The 13,426-nt window shown below is 37.5% G+C and overlaps 1 protein-coding gene across 1 annotated transcript in view; it reads right to left on the bottom strand.

Moving 5' to 3' along the window:
- Window positions 1-13,426, bottom strand: part of SPATA17 (spermatogenesis associated 17) — a gene marked incomplete at both ends in the record, with an annotated part of 160,591 nt that overhangs the window by 139,050 nt on the left and 8,115 nt on the right. Inside the window, 2 exons of the mRNA XM_080931526.1 lie at window positions 3,433-3,514; window positions 4,318-4,407. Coding sequence (XP_080787652.1) covers window positions 3,433-3,514; window positions 4,318-4,407 — 172 coding nt within the window. The remainder of the gene's footprint in view (window positions 1-3,432; window positions 3,515-4,317; window positions 4,408-13,426) is intronic.

Genomic DNA, 13,426 nt, shown 5'->3' with positions numbered 1-13,426 from the left:
AGTCATGTAAAGTTCATTTCCTTATTATACAGTTTAATTTTCTATTAAATATCAATCCTTTGTAAGAAATGTAGTGGTTTATAACAACACTCTGAGCTTCAAATCTACAGCTATGTAATAAATACTTTTTGTAGAGTGAACAATAATGTTTTAAACCACAATTATAATTATCAGTTAAACACTTCTACCATAAAACTATGAAAGCATGTCATTTACTGGATGATCACAATTAAAATGAATGGACTAAGTTATATACAATATTTCCCAATAACATATCAAATTAATCATATATTACAGTAGTCTTTATAGTTCCAAACTGCCCTCATACTGTGCTAGAAAAAGAATATTTGATATAGAGCAATAATACTGCATAATAGCAAAGTCAAGAACAAGAAAGCCTCTTAAAGTGTCAGCTTGGGCATGAACGCTGCCCCATCAACTTGCAGCACATGGCCCAGCCTCAAGCCAATAGGAGAAGAATGAAGTGAAGTCTGAAAGATTTTGAGTCATCTAAAAGATGAAAGAAGATACTATCTGTATATGTCACTTCACAGAACATTCCTAGGAGCAAGTGAATGCAATAAATTGCTTTAAGTTTCCCTTCATAGCGCAGAGAATTATAGTGTGAAGTCACATCTACGCCCAGCCAGCCTCTGCTGTTCTCAACATTCCCTGGGCCATGAGATCACCGTCCTCGGTGCTGTCACTGTTTCTAATGCCAAGCTAATTCCCAGAAGTTCATTCACAGTTTTCTCCAAAGCCAAGTTCAAGGTCATTTCCTAGACCTGTAAAGACTGCATTAACAGTCCATGTGCACAGTTGTTATCTATAGGTGTCTCAAGAGAAGGTAGATGGCACATGAGAAAAGAGATGAGGTTGTCCTGTGGCTTCTAAATGCATGCCCACTGTGTTCCTATACATGTAAGAACATGCATACAAATGGACACACAGAAAACAATATGTATATATCAATAAGAGAAAATGTTCCAGACAAGAAAGTAAGGAAAGTAACAAGAAAGTTCCTTCTCTGAGTTCAGACACCTGACTGACCACTGTCTTTTATACTTACTTGCAACTTTTCTATACAACTAACACTGCTTCAAAATTACTTTTTAAATAGCTTTAAATATCAATAAAGTTACAGTGAATTAAAAAAAAAAACCAGGCGTCAAAACTGGGAAAAAAAGAAGAAAGCAAACTTGGGTCTAGAAAAATAGCACTAAAAGGCATCAAAAGAAGTGTGTTTGACAGAAATGTGAACAGAATGAGGCATTTCTTCTACCATGAAGGACAAAATTGGCTCAAGTATAAAAGAAAGTTCTCCATTCAAATAGCAGAATTAAGTTCAGATACAAGTAGAACATTAAATGTATTCTAAATAAAAGGTAAGTACCAAAGTGCCTGGCATCCAATTTGGAAAAAAAGAAAAGGAAAGAAAAGAAAAAGAAAAGAAAAGAAAAGAAAAGAAAGGAAAGGAAAGGAAAAGAAAATCCTGGGACTGGCAAGTGAAACACCCAAAAAATTATGGACTTGAAACTGTTCTTCCTAAAGTGTCCTATCTATTGTTAAACACAGAGACAGGCATTTGATTTCCTATTTCAGAAGCTTGTGTCTCAAACAGTGTATTTATCAAAATCCAATAATGAAAGAAGTTAGACACACGGTGACTGGACTAACATCCAGTCAGGTCCAGCTTATTTCTGTATCTTAATAAAAGGAGCAGCAATAATGTCTGAAAACAATAGTTTCCCCTATCTATCCATTCACAAAATTGTTCGTAAAAGATAATGCATTAAGCATCATAGTGGAAGAATACAACTGTGTGGGGCACGTTGTGTGTCCTTGCCAAAGTTCAGTGCAGGATGTCAGCAATGATCAAAGTTGTCACACCATGTGAAACAATCACAACAACCTAGAGCTGTCAGGTATATGAACCACGCTGCCAAGCACACATAAGCAAGTAAATGCCAAACGGATATAGTAAAAGCCAAGTTTTAAAGAATATCCCGAATATATACATTTTCAAAATGCCTGGGAAATAGCATTTACTTGTTAAATACCAACCAACATAAAGACAGCATGCAATCATTTGCTGTGTATCCAAACTAATTGCGAATACATATTGATATATTTATAAAAATGTAAATGCTCAATGAAGTCCATCTTGGTACTATCATTTATTGATTTAAAATAATTTTTTTTATTTTGAAAATTACATTTATTTGTTTATTTATATGTGTTCCACGGCAGGTATGTGGAGGTCAGTGAACAGCTTGTAGGAATCAATTCTCTCCTTCTACCATGTGGGTTGTAGAGATTGAACTTAGGTCATCAGGTTTTATTCTCTGATCCTTCCCACTAGCAGGTTTTTTTTTTAAACTGATTTTTGAAATCTCATTTACCTATAGGACAAAACGTATAGAAAGTAGCTGGGGAAGTATGGACAGATGCCACATCTGTGTTTACCTAGTTAACATCCTTCTGGGCTTGTTGATCATCAGGGAGACATTGACAATGGGGGAGATCCTGGAGTAGGCTATGTGCCTGCTTGCAAAGACCTCACTAGAACAGAGACCCATCAACACATACATCTACTAAATGTGCAGTGAAAGGTATTTTTGATTTTATTTATTTTTATTTTTATGTGCATTGGTGGGCTTTTGCCTGCATGTATGTCAGTGTGAGGGTATTGGAACTCTTGGAACAGGAGTTACATAGTCTGAGCTGCTGTGTAGGCACTGGAAATTGAACCCCAGTCCTTTGGAAGAACAGCCAGTGCTCTTGAATGCTGAGCCATCTCTCCAGGTCTCAGAGTGAAGGTATTAAAATGTAAATAGCTACTGCACTTCAGATTCAATGAAGTTAGTCACTTAGAAAAGAAATAAGAAAAAGCTGCTCAGGAACATCTCCCTCCCAAAATTAAGCTCAGATTTGTCCTTGTGTTATCCTCTATGCACTGGTGAGACCAGAGGAAGCCCATTTAACAGACAGGTTTACTCTGGCTCATAATTTTTGAATTTCAGACCATGCTTGGTGGGAATCTTTGTTTCTAGGCCATAATCAGATAGAATTGCACAGCAGAGGCACAAAAAAATCGTCACATAATAGACAGGAAGCAGAGAAAGGATGGGGAGGGAGAAGGGTGAAGGGAGGAGGGAGGAGTAAAGGTGAGGGCTGGAACAAGACTGCCCCCAAAGACATACTCCAAATGACCTTCTTCCTTGAGGTGGACCCTACTTCCTAAAGGTCCCAGAATTTTCCAACCTAGCGTCAGTACAGGTCTTCAGTACACAAGACTTCTGGGGACATTTCAAACAGTAACAGTTCATTTATAACTATTTGTCACAAGGAATTTGTAAACTACATGTAAACATACATCTTACAGCATGTTGTCTAACTCAAATATCAGCATAATAGAAAATTTATATTTACCTCAACAGTAAGTTGGAAATATTTTCTGCCTAAGTAACTTCTCCACCACTTTTGAATAACTGTTACTACTTTGTTCAAGTGCCTAGAATGAAAACAGGGGTATTAGTACATGCTCATTGAAAGAAAGATGTCTTTATAATTCACAAAGTTACATTTAAATGAAGATTCTTCATTTTTCTTGTTTTTCTTATATTGTTTCTATTGTATCTTGTTTATTTCTTCTCCTTGGTACAAAGTCTTGATGCATAGTCTGGAACTCACTATATAGACCTGGCTTGCCTTGGACGTGTGGAAACCCTGCCGTCTCTGCCTCCCAAGGACTCTATAGATAGATTTGGACACCCATGCTTGACTCTATGCAAACTTTTTCCTTGACCATAAATGCTTTATTTTTCACCTTAAAGTTACTTGTCAGCCAGAAAAGGCTGGTGTCTGCTATAGTTGGCAAAAGAGCTTGAGATTCCACACTTGGAGAAACTGAGGCACATAGTTGTTCCTAGTTCTTAATGGCAAACCATTATTTTAATAACATTGCTTTCATCAAACAACATGTTGGGAAATCTCAATATTCCTCTTCCCCAGTCTCTTTCCTGGCCCAAGAGTTAATTCATTGATATAAATGTACTACACGAGGGATTTTCTTTGGGAGGATGGTGTCTAGCCAAATGTTCTTAAAATACTGAGAATTCTTCAAGGTCTACATATGGCAGATATAATTGCACATATTAGTAAGAAATAATCAGAAGTGTACTTTGGCTCTTATAGGGGCACTATAAGCTTAGTGACTTCACTGTTGATTGAAATGAGGGGTATCTGAAGTGAATGCTGCATGAACAACCTGTGATTTTTCTCAAACATGCACTTCTATGGTAAAAATCTGTGTACCTGATGTAGGCCCGGACTTGGCACCCTCGGAACCAGCTCTGGATCATCACAGCTGCATCATTCTCGAGTTTTCTAACTAAATCAACGGCGCTAGAAAAGTTTTAAAAGTGTTTCATTAGTAACTAATGTAATTCCCAGGCAAGTCAACCTCTTAACCTTAATTTTTAATTTCTTCTAAGATGGTAATTACAATTCAAATGTCATTTTAAAGAAATTAAAATACTAAACTAAGAAAAACCCATTTCCAAAAAAATGAGCAGTGTTTTAAAAATTAACCTTTCTCTGAGAAGCCACGAGCTTTCAACAGCTTTGTCTACTTTATTTTTATAATCATCTGTTATGCTACTAATTAATTTGGTAGCATTTTTATTAGGGAATAAAAAACAAAGTGCTACTTTGTCAGTATTTTAAAAACATAATTATTTGAACTTATGGTTTAAATGCCACTACACATGTATCACACACAGTAAAATGTCTGCATATTTAACTAACTCATCAGCTAAATGAACCTCCTCTAATTCAAAGGAATCTATTGTAAAATGTCTATTCTGGTAAAAGACTGCTTTATTAAAAAATTCAGGGAGTGGGTCACTGACTTATAAAAAGACAAGAAACTTAATTCTTAGGTTTTACCAACTTACAACAAAGAAAAATTTGGGTCAAGACATCTTTATTTATGTATCTATCCCAACTGATGTCAATATTATTTTTCCTTTCCATTGGCAATCGATTAAGTAATGGCACAGTGGTTGGCAGAATGTTTCTTTCCCAAGCTGGCTGGCACCTCAGGTTTGCTGAATGAACACAGTTGGTAACATGGTGACACCTCTTTCTTATTATTGTTCCTGTGTGTTTGAACTTACGTGCAACCAGGTTAAGGTATGTGTGTGTGTGTGTGTGTGTGTGTGTGTGTGTGTGTGTGTGTGTGGTGTCTAGAGGTTGGCATGTCTATCTTCTCATTGAACCTGGATCTAGCTGTTTCAGACAGGTTGGCCAATAGGCTTCAGGGAGCTGTTGCCAGTCTCTTATCAGCTAACACTCGGGTTATAGATACACAAGCCTGGCTTTTCATGTGAGTTATGGCTCTGAACTGAGGTCAGAACATGAACCTTCCTTGTGTAGGAGATCCTCTACTGACTGAGTCATCTTTCTCGATCCCAGTATTGCTTTTACTTGCAAAGATTTGGTTTTGTTTCCTAATGAAAGTTAGCTAGAAAACATGAATTTTATATCAATTTATAGAATATATAGATAGATAGATTTAAACAGATTAGATAAAAACACTTTCAACAATACAATTTGAAAACAATACTTATAAGGTTTGCCAAAGACAAAGAAAAATACAATTAGCAATTTATCTGTGAGCACCAAATAGCTATTAAAAAGTAGATAGATTGCAGGTCTACATAAGGAACCACAAATAAACTAGAAAGCCAAATTAAGAAGGCTCACAGGAGCAAAGAGTGGAACACAATAGCATGGCATTGAGCCATGTATCATATGCAGTATGGAGAACATTCACACAAGCCAGCACTGTTGGTATGCTGGCATCCGATGCACCAGGAGTCAGGAGATTGGCATCATCTGCATTCTTAGCTCTTGTGTTTGTACTTCATGTGTTGGGAAAGAAAAGTTGAAACATTCTTCCAGAGTGCTCTTGGCTCTCCAAGCAGTAAGTTGGGCCTTTTTCCACTTTATACACTGAACACAGCTGTCTGTGAAGCTTGCTGATGATTTCTTCATTAAACACTTAAGATCCAGAAGGAAGTAGCTTACATATTTACCCCATAATGCATCTGCAGTGCCTCTAAGAGATAATTAGAATCAGTCTTCACAAGCATTCTGTGTCATACCAAAGGTCTTCCTAATGAGGGCAGATGCCTATTGGCAGATTCATCCCAGTAGATATATCCATTGAAAAATTTACCCAATTTCAGGGTTGCAGAAGGGCTAGTAGGTACCCTACGCCTACTAATGCATATCTGGTTATAGTTAAGAGAATTTCCTAATAGACTTTTATGTGTTAAGTACTCTTGCTAGTGTTTCCCACCTCCATCGGAGAGCTGTATGTAAACATTTCAACATGATAATATAAATTACTATTCATACACCTCTTTTATTTTTCTAATGCTGGGGTCATAGGCCAAGTGTGTGCTGGGCAAGCACCTTACCGCTAAGCTCTGTGCCCACTCCATTACTGTCTCCTTTTGACCAAGGTGATGATAGTGTGGTGAGAACCAGTGCTGGACACCAAGTGTGACTCTAGGGAATCCTTCTCTAGTGTGAATTCTTAGTCATCACTTCTTCTGAAGGAACAGAGAGAAAGGAAGTTGGAAGAGTGGAAGGGAAGAGTACAGACAAAGATGTAAAAGAATCCAGATGATCATTTCCAAATGTTATGACTGAGATTCTATAGTGGTTTCATCCAAAACAATCAACTAAAAACTTAAAAATAAAACTGATGTCAACGTATAGGAGAAGGACAATTTTTAAGTACAAGAAGCTTATTTCATACAATTAAAAGACTTTCAAACTTCCAGAATTTAAAAAAAAAAATCTATACAAAAGCAGTCATCTCTTTGATAGTGAAAATGGCAATTTGGATGATAATTAAAATGAAAACCCCCCGCAGTAATAGGTTGAGAACTGGCACTGAGTTGTTGACCAAGAGAATTCAAGCACCTCCTGAACAATATATGCTATTGCTGTTGCCCTTAGGTTCTTCCTGGAGTTTCAAGGTAAATTCCTATTGGTACAGTCACCATGCACTTCAGACACAGGACTTGGGACTAATGGAGCTAGGTCTGGAAGCCTCCTCCTGGTGCTAAGTTTTCACAGCACTTTGGGAGCTATGCAAGCTGCAAATAGAGAAAAGCAGTCAATGGTCCCATTTAGCTACAATGCCTACACACCACAATAGGAGCAGCAAGGTAAACTGTCCTTGAAGGTGCAAGAGTCAACTGCAGCCTAATAGGATGTAAAGCCTGCTCAGTAGGAGGGAATGCATGCCTGGCTGCAAATATAGCCAACTCCCTGTGGCTGGTGACATCATGGTGTGGCTGGTGAGGTCCTGGAGGCAGAAGCTTTCCACCTCCATTACTTCCACTTTCCCACATCAGAATAATCCATAACAGTATTCCTAATAGACAAGCGTAACTATCACCCTTCATCAAAGAACAGCCAAAAAACCCAGATATCTGTAATGAGACCCTGTCTTCCTTCTAGGACATAAGAGTTGCACACATGAAATTTCAACCATATAGTCACTTAGACAAGAGGTATACAATGACATCACCTGTTGATATGTTAACACGAATGAGAAGAAAGTGTCCTGCCCCCAGATGAACAGCTATGAATACTGAAAGGCTGCTGAGAGAGGGAGATCAGTCTTCCACACCAATGAACCCCTTAACTAGTTATCCACTACCAAGTGTTCAGCTCTGAAATCATACAAATACAAGCAACACTAAATGGACTCATGGTTGGAATTACATGTTCATTCATTTATGTGTGTGTGCAACAAAAATAAAATAAAATAAAAAACAAAACCATGAATTTGAGGAGTGGGAAGACACCACTCAGGTGTTGTTCCCTAGGTGCCAGCTTGTCTTGAAACACGGTTTCTCACTGGGTAGGATGGTTGGCCAGCATCCCCAAGAATCCCTGCCTGATGCTGCCCCACACTAAGCTCACTAGTCTGTGCCACCACACAGGGAACTGAGGCTAGAATTCAGGTCTCCAAGAGCTTTACCATCTTTCAAACACGTACCACGCACGAAAGAGCAGCAAATTGTCCTAAGTCTTTCTAAGGCCACTTATCATATTATTTTAAAATGCTATCTCTGAAACTTACAGGAACAACAAATACTAGTTAGATAATAAGTTATTCATTAATTTAAAGTTATTTACCACATAAGAATTGTGTGTAAGCTAGTATGCTTCTCAAAGACATACATATGCACATTTTATGTACATGAGTTTCCAAGCAAATATCCTTGAAGATAATACAAATTAAAGTGAGTGTAGGTTTAAAACACCATACTAAATGATTAAAAAACAACCCCATCACAGTCACAAGTGGAAGAGATTGTCTCTAGGAAAGAACAGGGGAAGAGAGATTACCAGATCCCTCTTAAAGCAATCTTCATTGCTACTCATCCTGGTCAAGAATAGCAATGTTATCAAACCAATAGCTGACATCCAAGAGTGAGAAATTAATAGTCAGAATTATTCCTTTCATCTTTTTAAAACTAATTAGTTGCAAAGTTTTATTTTCCCAAGTGTTTTGTTTTGTACAAGGTCTCCTTTATGTAGCCATAGCCCTGGCCTAGAATTGTCGATCATCTTGCCCAATGCCCCACATTATGGGATGGGAGGCAACTGTCACCACAGCTGGAATGAATGATCTTTAAAACATTTAAAAATATTAGTTACTTATTCTACTGGGGTGGAGGCAGCGGGTGCAGGTCAGAGGATAATCTTCTTTCATCGCATGGATCCTGATGATGGAACTTTGGTCTTTAGACTTGGCAGCAAGTTCCCTATTTGTTGAGCTATCTTACCGGTTCCTTAAATTATATTATGACAAATGTAATAATGCCATTGTTTTCTTGAAATATTTTTATATCCAATCTCAGAAGACATATCAAAACTTCTGAAGTCATAGCCTTTAATATACCAAACAAAACCCTCCTTGATCTGGCCCATGCACAATTCCATTATCTTCTTACACTGTTTCTACTTGTAGTAGAGTTCTATTTTATTAGGTCCCTGAACAAACCATGGTCTCTCTTGACATTAGACCACAAAGTAACTCCTTGGATTGATTTTTCAACTACAACCTCCAAGATCAATCCTCACAGTGCTTGAAGTCTTCTACACCCTGGTGATAACATTTTCATTCATTCTTTGAGGCTGGGCTCACCTTTTACTCATATTTGTTTTTCCATACATAGTAAAGTATCTGTTCCACTAGAGAAGCTGATAAAATGTGAGAGACAAAACAGAGAGGGGTGGGAAGACAGAGGGAGAGAGAGAGAGAGAGAGAGAGAGAGAGAGAGAGAGAGAGAGAGAGAGAGAGAGAGAGAGAGAGAGAGAGAGAAAATGAGACTAAACAAGAGAGAGGAGGAGGAGGAGGAAAGCGAAAGTCAGAGAAGGGAAGGGCAGGAAAGGGAAGGGAGGAGGGAAGAAAGGAAAAACTGTGGCTTTTGGAGTAGTATCTGTACCATTAAGAGATACAGAATGTCTTGTATACAGTAACTATCACCAATCAGACAGTGGAACTGCACATTCTCAAAGATTATAATCTTTGGTTTGTGAAAGTTTGAAAGAAATTAAAGAAGGAAAAAGACTTGTCCAAGTATAAGATAAAAATATAATGCTGTATCACAGAAGTGAATGGAGAAACATCAATAAAAGGAAAGCAATGATTAATAGGTACCAAATGCTATGAGATCCCATGGCAGCAAGGTCACTCTGCAAGGGGCTACAGAAGAAGAGGAAGTCCTTCATTTTTCTTTTAAAATCATATGAGTTCAAAACATGATGTGATAGAGAAGCACATAAAAATGTCATTTATGAACCTCACAAGGACACAGCAATAAAGTGTCTAATAGAGCAAGGACTTCAAAGAAGACCATGAAGATTGATCCCATTCAACAAGGTGGCTAAAAGATAAAACCCAAGATATAAGACAAAGCTGACTTTCCAACTAACCATTACCATCAGATGTGACTCTCCTAGATTTACTTCCCTTTTAAATGCAGTCTATTTAAATGACTGGAAACATTTCCCCCTTCCCTATCAACAGTTAGCAGATGCCTGCCTCTGCAATAAGAGAGAGAGAGAGAGAGAGAGAGAGAGAGAGAGAGAGAGAGAGAGAGAGAGAGAGAGAGAGAGAGAGAGAGAGAGAGGAATAAGGTGCACAGCCTCACTAACTACCTCTTTGGAGTTCATACAGCATTAGTTATAACACTCAACTGCTAGTGTACTACACACTGAATCCATCGTCCCTTATGGTACTAGGCATGCAGAATATAAGCAGCCAAGTTCACAGAATTGTTAGTATCTTTACATAAAAAAAATCTCCTGCAGACACTAGTCAAATGTCAAACCAATCTGTTTCTGGAGTATTTAACAATAATGTATATAAATAAAAATGTATGTTGTATCAATAAGTATATACTACAAAATGGGAAAACATTTAAACGTACTAATTTTAGCTGAGTTTTAACTTATGCACTGAAATCTTACTTTCACGCATTTCTTTCTGTTGTCCTTTAAAAAAACACCTGCTTCAAATAAATTTTACAGATACTTTGGTTAGCACTGGGCTGCTGAGTGCTCACACAATATGTCACGAACCACTAGGCATTTTATGTTTAAAATGAAAAACTGTGGGTAACACTTTATTTTAATGGTAAAATAATTAGTTCCAGATTATAATGAAAATCCTATAGCAGTGAATAAATTATGCCATCTACACAGATTTGAAATAAATTTATTATGATCAGTGTTATCACAGTGAATACTGAGCGAATTAATAATGACAAAAGGCTTGAAGTATTAACAGCAATGCAATAAAACATCAAGAGAAAGCAAGACGTTTCTGGTCGCTTTGTCATCAAGTATAGGAACTCAGGAAAGCATGTGTGCACATCCAAGGCCAGGAACTAATTGACATTGAACAGAAAAATGAAGAATATTCAGTTAAGCATCTTCCAGTAACATGCAAACATTGCTTTTAAATATCTATAGGCTGGACTTAGTCTGACCCACATATATTAGCTCTGAATATATAAATGTTAAATTAAAAGCCCAATATTCTTCTTTTCTCATTGCCAAACAATGCAAAACCGTTTTTGTCTGTAGGAATAATATTCCAATAGTGGCTGGCCTATGTTATAATATATATATATATATATATATATATATATATATATATATATATATATTGTAGAATGAGTGTTTTGTATATGATTTTGCTAGTTTTTAAAGTTTTAAAGCTCTTTCAAGCTATACTTAATTTATATTTTATAATTATCTTTGTGTCTGATAAAAGGCTCTTGGTGCTAATAAGTAGGGCTACTCTTAGGAAATGGGAGCTTCATTTTCATTTTTTAGTAATAGTCTCATTACTGTCTTTGTTGCTGTTATTTAACAGGGTAATAAATGTGAGGCTGCAAGGACCTTAAGGCTAGACAAAAATCAAGAGGCATCATAGTTTGCCACAAGATTACTATTATTAAGTGCATGCTAAAGTATCTTTTATTTTACATTTTCATTTCCTAAACAAATCTATTCAGTACTGGGTAATGGAACTAAGAGTGTCTCCTGAACATATAACAAAGGGATATCGTGGCAGAGTCCATATGGGGGAGAATAGCCACATACTGGGACTCAGTGGGGTAGCATGTCATAGTACGAGCCCAGAAGGCAAGGCGAAGGAGCTGTCTACCTGTAAGGGCAGGCAACATAGCTTCTCCCATTTAAAATGCTGGGAAAGACACTCCAACTGGCAGGGAGACCACAGTTCAGCATGGGAGACCGGGACTGCACTGAGAAGGGTATCCATCCATGCCAGAGAATGTAGTACCCACTGTGGTAAGAGAAATTGGGCTACACACGGAGAACAGCCTAATAAAGCAAATGTAATCAGGACACAGAGCAGCAGAATTCTCACATCTGGGGAATAAAAGCCAGTTGTGAGGGTGTATTCCTGGGGTACTAGCTATTTAGGATGAGGATAGGAAGAATGCTGGAGTTCAGTAGTTTAGGAGCAACAGAGCATTACAGAATAAAAATTATGGTGCTGAATATGAGACAGAGTCTTCACAATGGCTTTTAATATCGCAAATCTAACTCATGGGTTTTAACATCCACACTGACTAACACAGAAATTAAGACAGGTGTAAAATGTCTTAATGCACATATATGCACAGTCCCTAGCTTATCCATTAAAAGTAACCATTTCCAGAAACACTCCAATGACAAGGTGAACTTATGGTGAGGAGACCAGAATACTGTCTTTTGTTAAAAAACAGGGATGATTTTGGTGATGGGGCAAAGCAGAAAGTATGACATGGTTCTCTTTGGACAAATGTTAGAATTAAAGGAGAGAAAAGGAGACGTTAGCTCATTGAATAGAACAGAAAATTATGAGCTCAGATTAATAATAAGTAAATTTACCATGGGTTGAGGAATAGAAATTATGGTTTCCAAGTACATGCTTTAAAACATAACCTTTGATTAAAATGGAAAGAGAATGTTCTAGTGAAGAAGCCTCATAGTCATCTCCTTTGTTAGATGGTTGAAATAAATTAAAAACATTAGTGACAGAACAACATGGGACCAAATGGAATCTGGTCAGTACAGTGCAAGGACTACCGAGTCACTCATAAACCATTCCCACCCCCAAATATGTGCCCTGTATTCAAGGGGGAAAACCCAGAAAAGTTCTACAAGACAGCTAACACATAATCTCCAAAAGGATCAAAAGTCATAAAGGCAGATAAATATTCCGCATTCATGGTGCCTAAAAAAGATAGGACAAGTAGGATCCATTAACATTTTTTATTTTTCTTTGACAATTTCATACCTGTATACAATTAATTTTGATCACTTCCACCTCCCATTACCTTCTGATTCCCTTTGTGCCCATAGATAACTTTATTTTTCATAAACAGTCCTCTCCCAATTAAAACAACTGCAAAATAACAAAGCAACAACACTGAGTTTACTTATAGTGCATGTGGGATCAAGGGTTGGGTTACTCACTAGAGCATGGGTAACTTATCAGTGGCTAGGCGAAGAAAGAAAATGGTGCCACTTCCCACAGCAACCAGTAAAAACCAAGAGTCCTTCTGGATGGGTGGACACATAGGAGCCTTTAGCTATAAAGATTTTGAGGATATACTTCTATTTATCGTTGCATAAATCTTGCAAAACATTATTAACAAAGTTGGGAAAACTTGATGGTTTCCAGTGAAATAGAAATATCAGCCAGTACCCACTTCCTGATGTCGGTGTTGGATTATGGTTACAAGGAGAACATTGTGATGTGTGAAGACTCTGCAGAGTGGTGCAGGGGCAGGAGGGACCTGCAACCTTT

The sequence above is a fragment of the Micromys minutus genome, assembly GCF_963924665.1.
Source record: "Micromys minutus genome assembly, chromosome: 1".
NCBI lineage: Eukaryota > Metazoa > Chordata > Mammalia > Rodentia > Muridae > Micromys > Micromys minutus.
The sequence above is the reverse complement of the archived record's forward strand: the minus strand, read 5'-3'. Positions and strand labels throughout refer to the sequence as shown.